The sequence below is a fragment of the Lithobates pipiens genome, unplaced genomic scaffold (genome assembly GCF_037356315.1).
Source record: "Lithobates pipiens isolate NorthernLeopardFrog02 unplaced genomic scaffold, aLitPip1_a1.2 Scaffold_16, whole genome shotgun sequence".
Classification (NCBI taxonomy): domain Eukaryota; kingdom Metazoa; phylum Chordata; class Amphibia; order Anura; family Ranidae; genus Lithobates; species Lithobates pipiens.
Genome location: NW_027507748.1, coordinates 541,514,006 through 541,534,348, shown reverse-complemented (window position 1 = coordinate 541,534,348; position 20,343 = coordinate 541,514,006). Strand labels below are relative to the sequence as shown.

Sequence of the window (20,343 nt, the reverse complement as noted above, 5' to 3'; positions counted from 1 at the left end):
TGTTGCAGACCTTAACGGGTGTATGGAGTAATCTGCATTTTCTGAAACATCACATTTCCTCTGTTTTTCAAAAATGTCTGACTTGTTCTTACTAAGCCTCCTTACTGACTCCTTACTGACGCTGAAGTTTCAAGAATGAAAGTAAGGGGGACTGTTTTAAGGACCCCCTGAAGCTTATGGGACTGTGACAGCAAGGGAGTTTCAAGGCCCCCCTTTATTTTAACTGGTCAGTTAGGTAGGAAATAGGCTTCAGTAAGGCAGTAGCGGTGATGCCTGAGGTAAGGTCAGCTGACCAGTAGAAGGTCAGTTGACTAGGGATAGGTCAGCTGATCATTAGGAACATTCCAGAGGATCAGCTGACCTATGGGAACATGCCACATGACCTCCTGGAATATTCTAAAAGGGGAAAAAATCCTATTTAAGAAAGCTTTGTTAAGCCTACGCTGCCAGTCCTCAAGACCTCTGCCGGTGAGCTCCCCTCCCCCCCTCCCTTGTTGCGGCCTAGAATATTATGTGGTTTGGTTCCTTTTTTCAGCATAAAAAAGGGGACAGTTAATAACATTAGTTCTACTTTTATGTCAACCTGAGTCGTCATGGCTGGGTTGCTTACTGGAATGTTGTGTTGAGTTATTAAGTTATTTGAGAATAATTTAACTGCGAATTGTTACATGTTTATAAATCTGAATACCAATAATAAAGGCCGCGGCCATTTTAACACCACTATTGCTTGATTGCATTAATTTCTGGGTACTATTGTCTATGTTCCCATGTGTACATTCTCATTTACACGTGATTTACAGGGGGTACATAGAGAAAGGAGAAGGAGCACCACACTGAGCTTATCTTTTGGTCACTCTACTTTCTCCTCCTCCTATCTACACAAAAAGTGCTGGACTATTACAGAATAAAACAAAATATGTCCAACAGATTGGGAGAGTAAACCAAAAGTGTGAAATAGACTCCCACTTACAAAATGTCTATACAATGTAAGTACACATACAGTATATGAAAGACAGATAGATTTGATTTGCAGTATCTTCCTTGGTATAAGTGCGAAACTGTGGAAAATATCTTCAAACCATGAACCACACCCCATAGGTGCTCCCCATCACATTCTACATCAAAAAAAAAAAAAAATTTGACCCTTAAATCCAGTCAGATGCGATAGTGCCAGTTGGTCCAATCATCACTCCCCTCTGCTAAAACAGTCCTCTCCGACTTTCACGTCATAAGGAAAAACTTTAAAATAGTTGAAACCATTTATGGCCATATGGAGCTGATGATTGTAGGAAATAAACATGTTACAAATAATACAAAGATTATTAATGATGGCTGTGCAAATGCTTTGGGCATTTGAACAGTGAGTGTCTGCAGATTGCAGGAACAGGCCACATGGAAGCTGCAACCCTTCTGAGGGTCTGCTGAATGCATCCTATGCACAGGAGATAAGGAGTGCTGTAGTTGCACGACTGTTCACACATGGCACCTTTTTTTCTTGATATTTGTACTTACTTTATCCATCACTATACTGTATATTATTGTTTTAAACTTTAGATAAGAATGACTGTTGAATATTTTGTAAATGTATTCAGTTTATTTTTTACTTCTTGTAGAAAAAAGATCTGCATTAGACCCCTTTTACACTGGGGTGCTTTTCAGGCGCTTTTGGGTTAGAAATAGCGCCTGTAAAGCTCCTGAAATACGCCTCCCCTGCAGCCCCAGTGTGAAAGCTCGTGTGCTTTCACACTGGGGCGGTGCGCTTGCAGGATGTTAGAAAAAGTCCTGCAAGCAGCATCTTTGGGGCGGTGGAGGAGTGCTACTCCACCACCCCTGTCCATTGAAATGAATGGACAGCGCTGCTGAAGCGCATGCAAAGCACTTCAGCCATGGCGCTTTTTGGGAGCTATTAACCTTTTCTAAAATGGCGGTAAAGCTTTGCTAAGACTAGCAGCACTTTACCACTAACGCAGCCCGTTGTCAGTGTGAAAGTGGTCTTAAAGAGCTCAGTAGCTCAAGATAACACTTACATGAAAAATAAGTCATTTATCCCCCTCTATCCTCTCCCTCCACACAGGCTTTTTTGGTCATAGTTCTCCTTTTTTAAAACAGATTGGCTTATCCCGTTCTGATGTTTTGTTTAGATAAAACAGTTTGTGAAACTGTCACTCTTGCTCATCCCAGTCTCCAGCTTATATATAGGGATAGGGACTCTCAGGCTGGCTTGCAATGAATAATAAGAAGTAATACACTTCCCATCTCCCCATATCTCACGTAATTACTCCAGAAGCCAATCATTTCATCAGTGAGTTTTTTTAAATCTTTTTTTTTAATTATAGTTTACAAAGTGATGTTTTATATCATATCACACAAAAGCTTAGAAAAATAAAAACATGAAAACACACAAAAATGTTTATTTCCCAACAAACAATAGCATTCCTGCAAATTTCATTTTAGCCAGCCAGTAACTATTTTCTTAAGGACTGGCCAGAGTTGTCTTCTGTACTCTTGGACATATACACACTCATCAGTAGGGATGAGCTTCGTGTTCGAGTCGAACGCATGTTCGACTCGAACATCGGTCGTTCGTGCGTTCGCCGAATTCCGAACGTTTGGGCCGTTCGCGGCAAAATTCGTGTGGCCCACAATGCACTGCGATGGCGCAATGCATTGCTGTCTCACGATTGGCCAAGCATGCACTGTGACCCCGCATGCTTGGCCAATCGCAGCGCCAGTAGCGGGAAGAGCAATGGTTGGCCAATCATAGCTCAGACTGTGTAGTGCACGCCCCACACTATATAAAGCTGCCTTTCAGGCGGCCTCGTGTAGTGTTTGTTAGCATCTGAAGCAGTGGGTGTTCTGTGTACCTTCAACACAGTTTCACACCAATCGTTTTTGGCTGATTTACTATTTTGCTCTTGTGTAGTGGTTACTGTCTGTGCCCTGACCGCAGTATACACCACTATATTCACCTCACCTATATAGCTAGTGATCTAGCTTTAATAATAGAGCTTGCAGTCAGTAGTGTTAGTGCGTGCTGTCTGCGTGCTCTGTACCCAGTACATACCACTATATACACCTACATAGCTGTTCTCTATTTGAGCCCGATTGTCATTTGCTGGAGTTATTGGAAGTTGTGTGTGCCTCCAGCACAGCACAGTATACATCTGTATATACCCCTTTAACTCTGCTGTTTTCTTGTTATTGTCTGCGTGCCCTGACCGCAGTATACACCGTGATATTCACCTCACCTATATAGCTAGTGGTCCATCTTTAACAATAGAGCTTGCAGTCAGCAGTGTCACTCAGGAGATAGTGCGTGCTGTGTGCCTGCTCTGTACCCAGTACATACCGCTATTATCCACCTACATAGCTGTTCTCTATTGGGGCCCGATTGGCATCTGCTGGAGTTATTGGAAGTTGTGTGTGCTTCCAGCACAGCACAGTATACATCTGTATATACCCCTTTAACTCTGCTGTTTTCTGGTTATTGTCTGCGTGCCCTGACCGCAGTATACACCGTGATATTCACCTCACCTATATAGCTAGTGGTCCATCTTTAACAATAGAGCTTGCAGTCAGCAGTGTCACTCAGGAGATAGTGTGTGCTGTGTGCCTGCTCTGTACCCAGTACATACCGCTATTATCCACCTACATAGCTGTTCTCTATTTGGGCCCGATTGACATCTGCTGGAGTTATTGGAAGTTGTGTGTGCTTCCAGCACAGCACAGTATACATCTGTATATACCCCTTTAACTCTGCTGTTTTCTGGTTATTGTCTGCGTGCCCTGACCGCAGTATACACCGTGATATTCACCTCACCTATATAGCTAGTGGTCCATCTTTAACAATAGAGCTTGCAGTCAGCAGTGTCACTCAGGAGATAGTGCGTGCTGTGTGCCTGCTCTGTACCCAGTACATACCGCTATTATCCACCTACATAGCTGTTCTCTATTTGGGCCCGATTGACATCTGCTGGAGTTATTGGAAGTTGTGTGTGCTTCCAGCACAGCACAGTATACATCTGTATATACCCCTTTAACTCTGCTGTTCTATAAAAAAGGCATCTGCAGGAGTTAGTGGGTGTTGTGTGCCTCCAGCACAATATAAACTACCCAACTACTGTTTTACCCAACTCCCTTCAGGCCATTACCATGTCTGGAAGGCCAGCAAGGAGAGGCAGACAGGCGCGAGCCGATAAAAGAGGGCAAGCAGGCTCTGTGTCTAGAGACAACAGTGCTGGTCGGGGACGCGGTGCATTGTCATCAGCACGTGGCCATGGGACATGCTTGTCCTTCTTTTCTGCAGCTGGACATGTTGAACCGCAACATGCCAACGACTTGGTAGAGTGGATGACCAAGCCCTCTTCATCCTCCTCATCCTCTCTCACCCAGTCTCAGGGTAGTAGAAAAGCAGCTGCTAACACATCGTCGTCCCTCCTCTCAATGTCATCATCAGTGACTCCTTCCCTAGACCCACCACGTCCTCCTGAGGAGTCTCCTGAACTCTTTGAGCACAGTGTTGGGTACATGCTCCAGGAGGATGCCCAGTGTTTGGTGGGCTCTGATGATGACACTCAGCTAGAGGAAGGCAGTAGCGTGAGCACAGAGAGAGGGGATGCTCAAGAAGGACAGCAATCTGGCAGTCATGTTCCACAAGCTGCAGCATACTGCCAGGTTTGCTACAGCGATGAAGAGGGAGGGGATGATGAGGGCACTGACTCCACGTGGGTGCCTGGAAGGAGGGAGGAGGAGGAGGAGGAGGCACATGTCCAACGAGGCAGGATGCCCTCCGGGGGCCAGCTTAGGGGCAGCACACCGACTGAATCACACCGCAGAGCTCCGCCTGCGCAGAGCGCTTCCTCTGCGCGTTATTCTAAAAGTTCTTTGGTGTGGGCCTTTTTTGAGACGAGTGCATCAGATCGCACCGCTGCTATTTGCAACATATGTCTCAAGCGTATCTCACGTGGCCAAAACATCAGCCGCTTGGGCACCACATGCTTGACCAGACATATGTTGACCTGCCATGCAGCTCGTTGGCAAGCATACCTCAAAGACCCACACCAAAGAACAAAGCGGACCTCTCCTTGCTCCTCATCAGCTGGCATCTCCAACCCCACTAGACCTTCAGTCCTCTCTGAAACCTGCTCTGAGAGGAATGAAGGTGTAGAATTAGGTGTGTCACAGCCAAGTGCTTCCGGGAACTCTGCTAGTGGTACATCCACGTCCGATTATAGCAGACAAATGTCCCTGCCCCAGCTGCTGGACCGGCGGAAGAAATTTACTCCCAGCCATCCACATGCCCAGCGGTTGAATGCTAGCTTGGCTAAATTGCTAGCACTTCAACTGCTGCCTTTTCAGTTGGTAGACTCGGCCCCCTTCCGTGAGTTTGTACAATGTGCGGTTCCTCAGTGGCAGGTCCCCAAACGCCACTTTTTCTCACGGAAGGCAATTCCGGCTCTCTACCGGCATGTGGAAGGCAATGTCCTTGCCTCGCTGGACAGGGCGGTCAGCGGTAAGGTGCATATTACCGCTGACTCATGGTCCAGCAGGCATGGACAGGGACGTTACCTGTCTTTCACGGCCCATTGGGTCACTCTTCTGGCTGCTGGGAAGGATGCAGGACAAGGTGCAGTAGTATTGGAGGTTGTTCCGCCACCACGCCTCCAAAATGCTACTATTGGTTGTGACACACCTCTCTCCTCCACCCCCTCCTCTTCTTCTTCCTCCATGGCCTCTTCCAGTGCTCTGTCCTCAGAACCAGCGGTGCTCCGTAGGCGTTGCAGGGGCTACGCAAGTACGCAGGCAAAACGATGCCATGCCGTGCTTGCGCTGGTTTGTTTTGGGGACAGGAGCCACACTGGGGCGGATGTTTTGTCAGCTCTGCAGGGGCAGGCCGAGAGGTGGTTGACGCCACGCCAGCTTAAGCCAGGAATGGTGGTTTGCGACAATGGCACCAACCTCCTCTCCGCCCTCCGACAGGGACAACTGACCCATGTGCCCTGTGTAGCTCACGTCCTTAACCTGGTGGTGCAGCGGTTCTTGGGCAGGTACCCCGGCTTACAGGATGTCCTGAAACAGGCCAGGAGAGTCTGTGTGCATTTCCGCCGATCATTTAATGCCTGTGCTCGGCTGGCTGAGCTCCAAAAGGAGTTGAACCTGCCCAAGAACCGCCTTATATGTGACATGCCCACCAGATGGAACTCAACATTGGCCATGCTGCAGCGGCTGCACACGCAGCAGAGGGCCATCAATGAGTACCTGTGCGACTACGGCACCAGGACAGGGTCAGGAGAGCTTGGTTTTTTCTCACCACGCCAGTGGGGCATGATCAGGGATGCATGCACTGTCCTGTCACCGTTTGAGGAGGCCACAAGGATGGTGAGCAGTGACAGTGCATGCATCAGTGACACTATACCTCTTGTCCACCTCTTGGAGCATACGCTGCGTGGAATAATGGACAGGGCACTTGAGGCAGAACAGAGGCAGGAAGAGGAGGACTTCCTTGCCTCTCAAGGCCCCCTTTATCCAGACAGTGTTCCTGCTGTGCCACCCATCACACAGGAAGAGGGTGAGGAGGAGGAAGAGGAGGAGGAGGATGATTGTGTCAGCATGGAGGTGGAGGCTGGCACTCAGCATCAGCAGCAGCAGTCTTATAGGAATGATTTACAGTCCCAAGAAACACGTGGACTTGTACGTGGCTGGGAGGAGGTAGCTGCGGATCATGTTGTCCTTAGTGACCCAGAGGACTCCGGACCGAATGCCTCAGCTAACCTACGCTGCATGGCCTCCCTGATCCTGCAAAGCCTGCGGAAGGATCCTCGTATTCTTCGGATCAAGGAGAGGGACCATTACTGGCTGGCCACTCTCCTTGATCCACGGTACAAGGGTAAGGTTGCCGACCTTATCTTGCCATCGCAGAGGGAGCAGAGGTTGAGACATCTCCGGGAGGCCTTGCAGAAAGCTCTGTGCAACGCGTTCCCAGAGACTGGGAGGTCACAAACTCCTGGTCCTGGACAACGTGTTGCTGAGGCATCAGTCAGAAGGAGCGGTGGAGAAGGTGGCCGTCTGACTGATGCTTTCAGACAATTTTTTAGTCCGCAGCCCCAAGGTATGATTGGTTCCAGCACCCATCGCCAGCGTCTAATTTACATGGTGCAGGAATACCTAGGGGCAAGGTCAGACTTGGACACCTTTCCCACTGAAAATCCTCTGGCTTACTGGGTCTTGAGGATGGATCACTGGCCAGAGCTTGCACAGTATGCAATTGAGCTACTGGCCTGTCCTGCATCCAGCGTTCTTTCGGAACGCACCTTCAGTGCTGCTGGTGGCTTCGTTACCGATCACAGGGTGCGCCTGTCCACCGAATCAGTTGATCGACTGACCTTCATCAAGATGAATCAGTCTTGGATCACCCACAGCTACCAAGCACCTGAAGCTGATGTAACCGAATAATTTTTTTTGAAATACCACATCCCTTCAAGACTGCCTATGCTGATGCTGAGTGACTGTCCTGTTATGTTGATTGTCTATCCTCTTCCTCCTCCGCTGATATGTTGGAAGAACATTTTTGGTTCTGGGTGATGCCAGCAGCCCAATTTTTCTGCCCCTGTTTAACAGGGGCGTTTAAGTACAATTTTTGATGCAATGCTTTGCAGCAGGGCTAATTCCTGCAAAAAAACTAGAGTATATGGCAGAGGTTGCAGTGTGATGGCACCAGTGCCTAAGGCCCAATTTTTCTGCCCCTGTTTAACAGGGGCGTTTAAGTACAATTTTTGATGCAATGCTTTGCAGCAGGGCTAATTCCTGCAATAAAACTAGAGTGTATGGCAGAGGTTGCAGTGTGATGGCACCAGTGCCTAAGGCCCAATTTTTCTGCCCCTGTTTAACAGGGGCGTTTAAGTACAATTTTTGATGCAATGCTTTGCAGCAGGGCTAATTCCTGCAATAAAACTAGAGTGTATGGCAGAGGTTGCAGTGTGATGGCACCAGTGCCTAAGGCCCAATTTTTCTGCCCCTGTTTAACAGGGGCGTTTAAGTAAAATTTTTGATGCAATGCTTTGCAGCAGGGCTAATTCCTGCAAAAAAACTAGAGTGTATGGCAGAGGTTGCAGTGTGATGGCACCAGTGCCTAAGGCCCAATTTTTCTGCCCCTGTTTAACAGGGGCGTTTAAGTAAAATTTTTGATGCAATGCTTTGCAGCAGGGCTAATTCCTGCAAAAAAACTAGAGTGTATGGCAGAGGTTGCAGTGTGATGGCACCAGTGCCTAAGGCCCAATTTTTCTGCCCCTGTTTAACAGGGACATGTAATTACAATTCTTGATATAATATTTCACAGGAGGGCCCCTTCCTGTGCCCACCCAGAGTAACTGTGAGGACTTATAGTGTTGTGGCACCAGCACCACAACCACCAAAGGTCAATTTTTCTACCACTGTTCAACAATGGCATGTAATTACAATTCTTGATATAATCGTTCACAGCAGGGCGCTCCAGCGGCCACCAAGAGTCACTTTGAGGGCTTACAATGTTGTTGCAAAACCAACACCTTGTTCCGCCATTTCTGCAGAGCATATAGGGCAGGCCCCTACTTTCAAACATCCAATTTACAAACATCTCCTACTTGCAAACGGAAGGAGACAACAGCAAGTGAGATGAAAAAAGATGGACGACAAAACAAATTATACAGGGGTGATAACCCTTCCCTATGTTTTCCAAAAAGCTTAAAGATATTTTTTTTGACTGGAGCTACACTTTAAAAATGTACCGGTTGAAAATGACAAACAGATTCAACTTAACACAACAAACCTACACAGTCCCTGTCTTGTTTGCACCGCCTGTATACTGCTGTTCTGAGTATATAGGGCCTGGGGGCCACACGCATTTCCTTTTTTTTAATATGGGTACAGGGTTCCCCTTAATGTGCGTACAAGACCCAAATAGGCTGGTAATGGGCAGGGAGGGCTACCCATGCCATTTTTCTGAATGATTTTCAACCATATTGCAGGAACCAGATATAACATTAAAACCGCAAGCAGTTTTAAATGGTGTTATTTCCGTTTAATGTCATTTTGTGCAGGGACTGTTCTAAACACGGGAAACACGTGGCACTTCACAGGCATACTATATAGACACCCCCCAGGCACCATATTTAAAGGAATATTTCACTTTTTTTTTCACTTTAATCGTCATTAAAATCAGTGCTCCCGCCAAAACGGTAGTTTTTAAAACTTTTTTTTGCAGTGACCCATGTCCCCTGAGGCAGGAGGCAGATCGCCAAACCCTTTTTAGCATACTATCTTGCATATTAGCCTTTAAAATTAGCACTTTCCAATTCGAACGTTCGAGTCCCATAGACTTCAATGGGGTTCTAACGTTCGTGCCGAACGCGGGGGTCGTTCGCAAGTTCTGGTGCGAACCGAACCGGGGGGTGTTCGGCTCATCCCTACTCATCAGATAAAGCAGAACCTGTTCTGCAATCATCATGTTATCTCTGTACAAGATTAATGTATTAGATGAGTTATTAAACTAAAGGATCCATTTATTGTAACTTTTTTCACAATGTAGGTTTGGGCCTCTCCTGACCTTGTAAAATAAGAAAAACGTAACAGAACGGAATTATTTTCCACATTTGTACTACAGGTATTAGTATTGCATATTCTGGATAGCCACAAACAAACCGATACTACTGCTTATAACTTAAAGTGGATGTAAACCCCATTCATGAAAATTGAGCTGGTCACATATATCTGCAGTGTTTTCTTATCTCTTTTCATAGCCATAAGTCCCATGGCTTTCTCCTGCTCCGTTCTTCTGTTATCAGCATGATAACTTCTGACAAGTTCTCATTCAACTGTGATAAAACCAGGCTGAATTAATTTTTAGGGTGGGTGCTATAAATAGTTTAGCAGAGAGATGGTCTTTTCACAGCACAGCTCTGCATTGTTTCTTGCTTTTTCTGCCTATGTGGAGAGAGGGTGTGTGCCTTTCCTCTAATCAGCTGTCTCACAATGCATGGCAAGAATCCACACCCACAGGTGAATCAGGAAGAGAAAATTCTAACAGGATGTACCCTTTCTAAACAGTATATAAAGCTGAAGACAGCAGATATACATGTAGGATTTGTTTAATCTCTGTGTATCATCTGAGGCTGTTCACTTCACTGGGTATATGTAAGGGTTCACATCCACTTTAAAGTGGTTGTAAATCCACAATAAATAAATAAATAAATAAATAAACCTGCTCATTATGAAATACTCCCCTTAGATCGAAGACCCTGCATCGGTCCCAGTACACAACTCCGGCCAGCAACATCGCTCCTGGAGTTAATTCCAGGTATCGCAGGCTCCGGCCCTGTGATTGGCTGGAGCCACAATGACATCACTCCCGCGCATGCATGCGAGAGCCATTGATAACGGCACACTAGCTAAAGCAACGGCATGAATGAGCCATTGCTTTAGTGCGCATGTGGGGCATGATGTCGGCACATGCTGATACAGGGGATATCTCCTAAACCATGCAGTTAAGCATTATTATAGCCTTATTATACGCTTACCTGTAGTAAAAAGTTGATTGTAAATGTTTACAACCACTTTGAAGGGGAGCTACAGTCTTCCAGAAGAATTTTATATAAACACATGTTTATTCTTTTTAATTAGCGCTCTCCCTACATTGGGTATTGTTATTAATACTAATGGTATGTCAAATTTTTTAATCCCTACACGAACTGCTACTCTTGAATGGCTGGCGGTGGCCATGTCAGCTACTGGCTACCCAGCATGCACATTCCGATCTCACGCATGCATGTTAACAACACTGTGCTGGGCAGGGGAGGAGGCCTATTGACTCCTGGAATTGATGACACCAATGTCCCAAGAGTCAATGGCAAACCAGAGATGACGTACGTCACTGCGGTGACGAGTTCCCGGCAGTGACAGGAATTTTAACTATAAAAAGGTACTTATGTAAAAAATAAATAAAAAACTATTTCCAAATATTTTATACAGAGGCAATATCTACTAATAGAGACATGATTGTTGGGTAGGGTGAAGCTCTGCTTTAATAATGGTAAAATTGTACAAACGTGAACAGTATATTTTACCTCATAACCTTTGAGAGATGGACCGACAAGAACTACTGGCCGCATAGATGGAACAACATCATAGGGTGCGATGTGCTCTGTCTGAAAAGTAACAGAATCTTTTAGCTGAAGAAAAATAGGTGCAATATATTGTACATGAACAGAATTCTGTTAAGTGATTTATGGAATGTCTGCCAGAATCTTTCTATTGCAATTAGTGTTTTATGGTAACAGCCCATAATTAATATTGGTCTGAAAGTAGTCAGTGTTTAAATATTGCAGTGTGTGCTTTGGAAATGTGCAGAGCAATAGCTAAATCTACCTTGTTTTACAGTACATAGGGAAGGCTGGAGCCTGTCAATTAAGAATACAAGAGCTAGCCTGTATGTAGCATTAACCCATACAGTAGCAGTAGTTTGGCTACCCATTTACAGCACAATATTCTCAAAAGATTTTACTTAATAAAGCATTATTTATAATTATAAGGTAAGATTTAACAAAAGAGTGATAATATTCACGACTAAAAATGCTTGCATTGACTCCTATATTGTAAAATCTCTGCATCTGATTCAGATTTGTTCCCTTTTCTCTGCTCTACAGGTGTACAAAAGTTATACTCCACCTTAATTGGGTAGTAAATTCTAAGTTGGGTTGTAAGCAATGCAACTATATATATATGTTACAATTCAATTGTAGATTCAATGCACAAACAAATATATAGTGCAAGCTTGAGCAAAGTATAGTCTCTGGAGATAGCTTTTTTTGTCATTCTTTATTTAACAAGTTTAAAAATATAATAAGGTACATGAAAGGTGCAAAAAAAAGAAGATAAATGCAAGTAATAGTCTACAAGACAATAATACATAAGGAACCTTTGATGGAAGGGATTCAGAGTGTGCAAATACTCTGTGTAGTTGTATTGGGGTTTATTTACTAAAGCTGGACAGTGCAAAACCAGGCTCACTTCTGCATAGAAACCAATCAGCTTCTAACCGCAGCTTGTTCAATTAAGCTTTGGTAATAAAACCTGAAAGCTGATTGTTTCTATCCAGAAGTGAGCCTGATTTTGCACTCGCCATCTTTAGTAAATAAACCCCATTAAGTCAAAGAATAATGCTGGGATGCAAAGGTATGTCAAGGTGGGCTTGGAACAAAACAGCTGGGGTGGGAGGGAGAGAAGTAGCAAGATAAGTAGTAGTATTGGAGAGATGGGGAGAAGGGGAAAAGGGAAAAGGCACAAAGAATAGGGATTCCCTGGTGACTCATCGTGGGAGTCCAAGGGGGGTCATTGGTTGGCACAGGGGACGGCGTTGCCTGAAAATGAAGGTTGGTGGGAGCAGAGAGGGTTGTATGGATAGGTAGGAAGAGGAGGCAAGTGAAAAGTTGGACAAGGGAGGAGGGAAAGAAGGCAGGCGGTGGATTGAGTAAAAGAGGTGGGATGAGAAGGGAAGGATATAAAATGTGTGGTGGGGTGAAGTAAGCTGGAGGTTTGGGAGGATGGGCACTATACAACATGGGTTAACCCAACAACATAGTTACAGGACGAACAAGAACAATTACTAAGTGCCTTTTCTTGGATTTGTGTATTCACATCCCAGCCAGTATGGTCAATGAAAAGCTTCTTAGATTATAGCCTTGAAGAGTTACAGCCCGTTCACACCTGAACATTTTGTAGCCCTACGCCTGAAGCTACAAAATGCTGGAGGGGAAAAAATCCATTATTCTCAATGGAGATGGTTCACATCTCCACTCCATGTCGCCTGAAGCCCTACGCCTGAAGCTCAAACAAGTTCCGGACCCTTTTTTGTCGCGCGAATTGGGCTGATTTGGGCGTTTTCATTCCCATAGAAACTAATGGAAACGCTCGATTCGAGCGTTTAGCGCGACAACGAGCGTTTCTACGGGCGTTTTGACGCTGTATCTGCTCAAGAAAAAATAAGCAGATGAAAAATATTTTTCCTATTGGCTGAAAAAAAAACGCCGAAGTTAAAAAACGGCCGTTGTCGCGCGTTGTAGTGTGACAAAACGCTCGTTGTCGCGCGACAAAACGCCGGTAAAAACGTTCAAACACGCTACGCTCAGGTGTGAATGCAGCCTGAGTGTGAATAGAGCGTCATACAGTAAAGTGGAGAGAGGAGCTTTATAAAGTCAATGAAAACACAATTCAATGGTTGTGGTTTAGAGAGGCTATATAAGGTAAGCAAATTTAAATCTCAGATGGTGAGACTAGGGGATTAAAAAAACTGTCTGGGATCTGGTCTTTACTGCGGGTGCAGAACTCATGAGGCTATAAAACATCGTTCAGAAACCCTGAATCTCTATTTGGAGAGATGCACATTTTAAATTATAGGGATGCAATGGCAAGGTTCAGCACTTTAGTAATTTTGGATAAATGATTTTATCATGGACAATGTTTTGGGACTAGGCTAATGCTGCGTACATACGACCGTTTTTTCCGTCAGAATAAACTCTGACGGTTTTTCCGACGGAGTTCCGCTGAAACGGTCTTGCCTACACAAGATCACACCAAAGTCTGGCTTGATCCTGATCCTGTCTTCATTTCTTGACCTTGGCCAAGATTCTGTTGAACCCCCAGGGTGATCTAGGCTTGCATCCTGACTTCTGATTCTGTGGAATTCTTGGTGTGACCTTGGCCTGCCCTTAGACCATGTTCTGCCTTCCATCCTGCCTGCTATCTGTCTTCCTGGTTGCTGACCCTGGGCTGTTTTGGACCCTGCTATGGATTCTGGTGATCTTTGGACTAATCTCTCTGCACTTACTACTCTGTGCCCTTCCATTCTCTACCACTATTCCAGGGGTGTATGGACCAGAGGTGTAGGGGAAACCATCTTGTCACTTTGCCCAACAAGATAAGATACATGATACAGACTGGTAGGCAGTGGCATACGAAGATTAGCTGGGTACAATGCAATGGCTGCCCCACTGGACATATAAAAATGCAAACTTTACACAGAAACATAATTTTTAAAACACTAACGGACATTTGATGAGATGATTTACATTAAACTGATCTTTCACGTGTATATCTAAAAACATTTAAAAAGGCTATAGTTTCCCTTTAAGAGAATCAACACATGAATTGTTTGACTTCCTGCCTATCTGCCCTGTTCCATAAAACAGAGGACCTTCCTGGCAATGCAACTCCAGTGGCAATGACAACCAGGCTCATTGAAGGCTAAGTGCTCAATGTAAAATAAAACAGCCCACAGCGTTCAATCAGCAACCACTGAGCAGACTGCACTGAACTAAAATCTATTTGGCTGCTATAGATTGCTGCACTTTGCGAATAGATGCAAAATGGTAATAAAGAAAGTTGTCACGTATTTATCAAGGTTTCCCTAATAAAGTGAGTATGGCCCCAAAGCAACAATGTCAGCCGACAATAATTATTTTCCAGTGCAGCTTTGAATGTAATTGCTAGAGGACTATACAGACAATTGTTATAAGTGAGTCTACCCTGATTCTGAATAAAAGCAGACTAGCCAGTTCTGGAATGACACTGTCTATCCATATTTTACTATTAATGTAGGAGTGGAAATTGGGGATCTCACTCCACTACAGCTGTAGTGATAATTTTAAAAACATATATGTGTTATGTTTTCTCTTCGGAATGAGCTTACCTGTTTTTGCTTCTGTTTGGCTTATTACGGGAAAGAAAGCATTGATACAAAGAATACATTAGTGACAACAGTTGTAAGACAAACACTGGAAAGCAAATTGAATTAGACTTTAAAGAGGAACTGTAGTCTGCTCACATAATTTGTCATAAAAATATCTTTGCCATTCTGAAGCTTCCCTCCAACCACTATGCATATTATTTTATATATACTGTGATTCTATACTTGCCAATTATGCTGCAGAAATTTCCCTCCACTAAGTCTGGTTGCATCCATTTTAACTGTGGGTAGCTGACACTGCTGCCTGTTCACTTCCTGGATATATACAGACACTGTGAGTACACGTTGGCTGCAAGTGCATGTGGGCTGTGAGTGCACATGGACTGTGAATACACGTGGACTGCGAGTGCACGTGGGCTGTGCGTGCATGTGGGCTGCGAGTGCACGTGAACTGTGAGTACATGTGGGCTACGAGTGCATGTGGACTTATATCATGTGGGCTTTGAGCGCACATGGACTTTGAGTACATGTTGTAACGAAAACGTAAGCGTAGGATAGCTTTGCCTTTAGCGAGATGTGATCTGTAGAAGTAGTGTAATTGTAGATGTAGTTTAATTCTGGGTTATTAAAAATAGTATTCAATGTCAGTCATGCACATATGTTCTTTCCTTAGCATTTGAAAAGGACAGAGCCAGTTTTCTAGGATCGAAGAGACACCTAGATGCCAATAAAAGTTCCCATTAGAGTATAGTAAACATAGATTGCCACCTTCCTGAGGCTTCAAAGAAAACTGGTAGTCATTTTAGCTACACGGAAGGCCACGGGCAGTCTGCAAACTTTGGTAAATATCAACAGATCTAAGGAACCGATTTTATCTGTCATAAAAGCTAAAATATTAGCGGCAGAGAGATGAAAAAAAATTCCCTTTGACCGTACATGTGATGGGTTACGTGTACATGTAACTCTGTATTTTTACCATGTGTGGAATCCTAGAGAATCACACAAAATTTCTATATGGCGCCTGATTGCGTCAGGCAGGCAGTGATTGGTACTGTCGCGTTCGGGCTGATGCGCTGGTATCGGAAAACCTATCCATGACCCAGCATTTAGCGCCGTCTTGGGCCAATTCGACTCTTGTAAATTCAGAACACAAAACATCCCGAGGGCTTAGACTGAGACAGGAACACCCCCCAGGGTTGATAGGCCAAGGGCTAAAATCCAGCCCACATCCATATTACAATAAATTGGGTAGCCTGAGATATGGACATGGTTCTTCCATGAAGCCAGTTCGAAATTGGGGAGTTCCCACATGTTCCAGTATGCTTCTACTAACGGATAGACTTCAGTAAAGTTTATTTCTTTTTTTATCCCCTTTTATTTTCATAGCAAATTGCCAATTTGTGTATCTTTCTATATTTTTTGTATCTTTTTTGGTAAATCCTTTTTCTTTGTATATCTTATATGCTCTGCCCAATTTCAGGATATTAAATGATAAAATTAATAAGTGACTTCTGTGTACTAAGCAAGAACTCATATCTGGAGAGGTAGTTGTATTTTAGTGCCTAAATACTCGGTCTAATTTACGTCCCAATCGATATGCAATTGCACTGTATGTTGGCAGATTGCATGCAGATTGTACGCTAACAGATCTGCAAGACAGAGATCTGTGTGTGTGGTGACTCAGCAGACCAGTCTGCAGACAAACTGTTTGGTGGTGGTAGGCTATCTTTTATTGTGTGTCTGGTGTGTGGGTGTGGGAACAGTGGGAAGAGTGATTAACACTGGGATTCAAGCTTGAAGGATAGCAGGATAGCTGGACTAACCCTAGAAGCGTGTGCTTATTGCTAGACTGCTCCCCAACCCTAAGAGTGCATCGGATTACATGTAAGATTTGTATCTGCCTGTGTGTGGTCAGCTATCTAGATTGGAGTGGAGTCTCCCTCTAGTGGTGGCCAAAGGTAGTGCGGGCTGTGAAAGTACCACAGCCAATCTTACATGCTCAGTATAAGTTCCCCCTTATTCCCTTAGTTCCTCATATACCCCAGTCACGGAACACACATTGTGGTTAGCTAGTCGCTGTGGGCATGCGTATCAGTGACACACGTAGGCTGTGAGTGCGCATGGACTGCGAGTACACGGAAGCTGTGAGTGCGTGTAGATTGTGAGTGGGCTGTGAGTGCACGTGGGCTGTGAGTACCTGTGTATTATATTGTTGAGTACCTGTGTGTTGTATTGTTGAGTATTGATGTCAGGAAGCTAGTTGTTAGTTAATTTGGACAGGGTATAATCCCCAATCCTCATTAAATTAGTAGGTACGATGCCCAGCAGGTGTGGAGATGCGACTCAGTGTACATCTTGTATGCGTTCCTTGATCTTCTGATCGAGGGTGAATACTTCTGTGCAAAATGTAAGCACATTGTTTCCCTGGAAGCCCAGGTTCTGAATCTAGGGAAGCAACTGTCAGCACTGAGAAGTCCCCCCATACTAAAGGAGAGCCGGGAACATACACGGCAGGGGCCAGCACAGAGGTGGGTGGAGACAAAGAGGTGCAGGTACTAGAAAAGAGTAGATGGGTGACAGTTAGGAAGGTTAGAGGGGAAAGTGCCAGGGAGGCCGATCCTGGGCTGGAACATCCCAATAAGTACGCTCTATTGCGTGACATTGTGAAGTCAGGAACCAGCACTGCTGGAGCTGAGGGACCCCCCTAGCTGCCAGGGGAAGAACTCCTCCAGTGAGAGTGGGGGGGGGGGGGGGTGAAGGGAAAGGAAAGACAGATTCTGGTGGTAGGAGACTCAGTTTTTAGAAGGACAGAGAGGGCAATTTGTGACAAAGACCTGAAGCGACAAACTGTTTCCTGTCTACCGGGCAGTTGGGTCTGGCATATCATGGATCTGGTGGACAGATTACTGGGAGAAGACCTGGCTGTCATGGTGCACATTGGCATCAATGACAAAGTCAGAGGCATATGGAGTGTACTAAAGAACGATTTTAGGGACTTAAGAGCTAAATTGAGACAAGGATCTCTAAGGTAGTATTCTCAGAAATACTACCGGTACCTCGAGCCACATCCGAAAGGCAGAGGGAGATTAGGGAATTCAACAAGTGGCTGAGGAGCAGGTGTAGTAAGGAGGGGTTTGGGTTCCTGGAGAACTGTGCCGACTTCTCAGTCAGTCACCAGTTCTACAGAAGGGACAGACTTGTCAGAAACCATGAATCAGACTGAGACAGAAGTACAGTTAAATCACACTTGTTTAATAATAATAAAAAAAGTAAACAGAGTAAACTAAGTCAAAACATGGCCAGAGTTGAGGAACCGGAATGGATAGTCAGACAAGCCAAATTGTCAGGGAGCCAGAGATGAGCGTAGTAGCAGGATCTGGAGCCAGAAGGAATGTCAGCCAAGCAAGTTTTTAACAGGAACACAGGAGAGTGTCTCTAGAGATTTGACCAAGGTGAAGGCAGAGATCATCTGGACTGGACGGCTTAAGTAGGCAGGACTGACGAGCAGGATATCATCAACAGGCGAGTCACTCTGGAGAGATAGGAGCTGGCAATTAGCTGACAGCTGAGCGGCCAGCTTTGAGAAGGAAGGGCTGAGCCCAGCCCCGACAGGACTGCACCCAAATGAGGAGGGTGCAGTTCTGCTGGAAGAGAAGATGGCCAAAAAGTTAGAGGGGCTTTAAAACTAGGTGATGGGGTGGGGGGTCCAGGAGGTAGCGATAGTCAGCTTGGAGTATATTCCAGAGGGTAGTATTGGGGGCATTAGTGATAGGTTGACTAAAGCACATAAGCCTGAGGTAAGTATAGTAACAAGTCCTATTTGCAATCTCAGAACACCCAATAAGAGGACAGTAAACTGCGGTCAAACCAGTCTGGACTGCGTGGCATGTTCACCAATGCCAGGAACCTGGCGGATAAGATGGGAGAACTAGAGATACTGTTGTACGAGGAGGATTTCGATTTTGTGGGAATTTCAGAGACTTGGTTCAACAGCTCTCATGATTGGCTGGCAACCATTCAAGGGTATTCCCTTTTTCGCAGGGATAGAGAGGGTAAAAAAGGGGGAGGGGTATGCCTGTATATCAAGAATAATGTACAAGTGAATGTGGGAGATGACATCACCAAGGAAGCTAGTGAGGAGGTGGAATCCTTACAGGTAGAGCTCCAAAGGGATGAAACTAAGGGGAAAATAATACTGGGAGTATGCTATAATCCCCTAGCCTGAGGGAAGAGGGGGAGACGGACCTCCTATCACAATTTGGATTAGCAGTAAGGATAGGAAGTGTCATCATAATGGAGTATTTTAATTATCCATACCGAACATTTGTCTAAGGCTCGTCGGTTCCTAGATGTCTTGCAGGACAATTTCATGGGTCAGATTTTAGACGCACCAATTAGAAACAAATCGTTACTAGATCTAGATCTACTGATTACCAGTAATACAGACCTGATGTGGAAATAAGGGGCAATTTAGGAAACAGCAATCACAGGTCAATTGGCTTCAGTTTAAATCACACAAATAGGAAGAACAAGGGGAATACAAAGACATTGAATTTCAAAAGAGCAAACTTCCCCAAACTAGGAACCTTGCTAGAAGTAAATAAATTGGGATAAAATCTTAGGAACAAAGAACACAAAGTAAAAATGGGTTTGCTTTAATAGCATATTAAATAAGGGCATTAGCCAGTGCATCCCATTGGTAAATACATTTAAAAGAGCAAGGAAAAGTCCTGGATGGTTTAACTCCAATGTAAAAATGCATATAAAAGCAAAAGAGAAGGTCTTCAAAAAATAAAAGACTGAGGGATCATCATCAGCATTCAGACTTTTTCAAAGAATGCAACAAGGAATGTAAGGGTGCAATTAGGACGGCTAAGATAGAACACAAAAGACCCATAGCAGAGAAATTCTTTAAGTATATAAACAGTAAAAAAGGGAGGACAGACCATATTGGCCCCATAAAGAATGAGGAAGGAAATCTGAGGGATGAGATATGGCGAAGGTATTGAATTTATTCTTCTCCTTGGTCTTCACGAGGGAATCGCAGGGGGGGGGGGGGGTTCAGTAACCAAAACTGCAGTGTTTATCCTCATGACACATTACAGGAAGCTAACAGTGGACAGAATTAGAAATAGACTTGGAAAACTTAACATTAATAAGTCACCGGGACCAGATGGATTGCACCTGAGGGTCCTGAGGGTCCTGGGGGAACTCAGTCAAGTAATTTCCAGACCATTGTGCCTAATTTTTACTGACAGTCTGACTGGAATGGTACCAGCCGATTGGAGAAAAGCCAATGTAGCTTCAATATTTAAAAAAGGTCCAAAATACATCCCTGGGAATTACAGACCAGTTAACCTAACATCAATAGTATGCAAGCTCTTGGAGGGGTTGATAAGAGACTATATACATGATTTTAGTAATGAAAACAGTATCATTAGCAGTATTCGCCGTGGATCCATGAAGAATTGTTCTTGCCAAACCAATCTATTAACATTCTATGAGGAGATGAGCTGCCATCTAGATAAAGGAAGACCTGTAGACGTGGTATACCTGGATTTTGCAAAAGTATTTGGCACACTTCCCCATAATAAAATATTGGCATGGACCATAGGGTGAATACATGGATT

The 20,343-nt window shown here is 44.6% G+C and overlaps 1 protein-coding gene across 4 annotated transcripts in view; it reads right to left on the bottom strand.

Moving 5' to 3' along the window:
• CACNB3 (calcium voltage-gated channel auxiliary subunit beta 3) overlaps nt 1-20,343 on the bottom strand; it is a 345,917-nt gene that overhangs the window by 42,247 nt on the left and 283,327 nt on the right. For all 4 annotated transcript variants that reach the window (XM_077483317.1, XM_077483318.1, XM_077483316.1 and 1 more), the window contains 2 exons: nt 14,717-14,736; nt 11,097-11,177 (listed from right to left, as the gene is read on the bottom strand). In XM_077483317.1, coding sequence (XP_077339443.1) covers nt 11,097-11,177; nt 14,717-14,736 — 101 coding nt within the window. The remainder of the gene's footprint in view (nt 1-11,096; nt 11,178-14,716; nt 14,737-20,343) is intronic.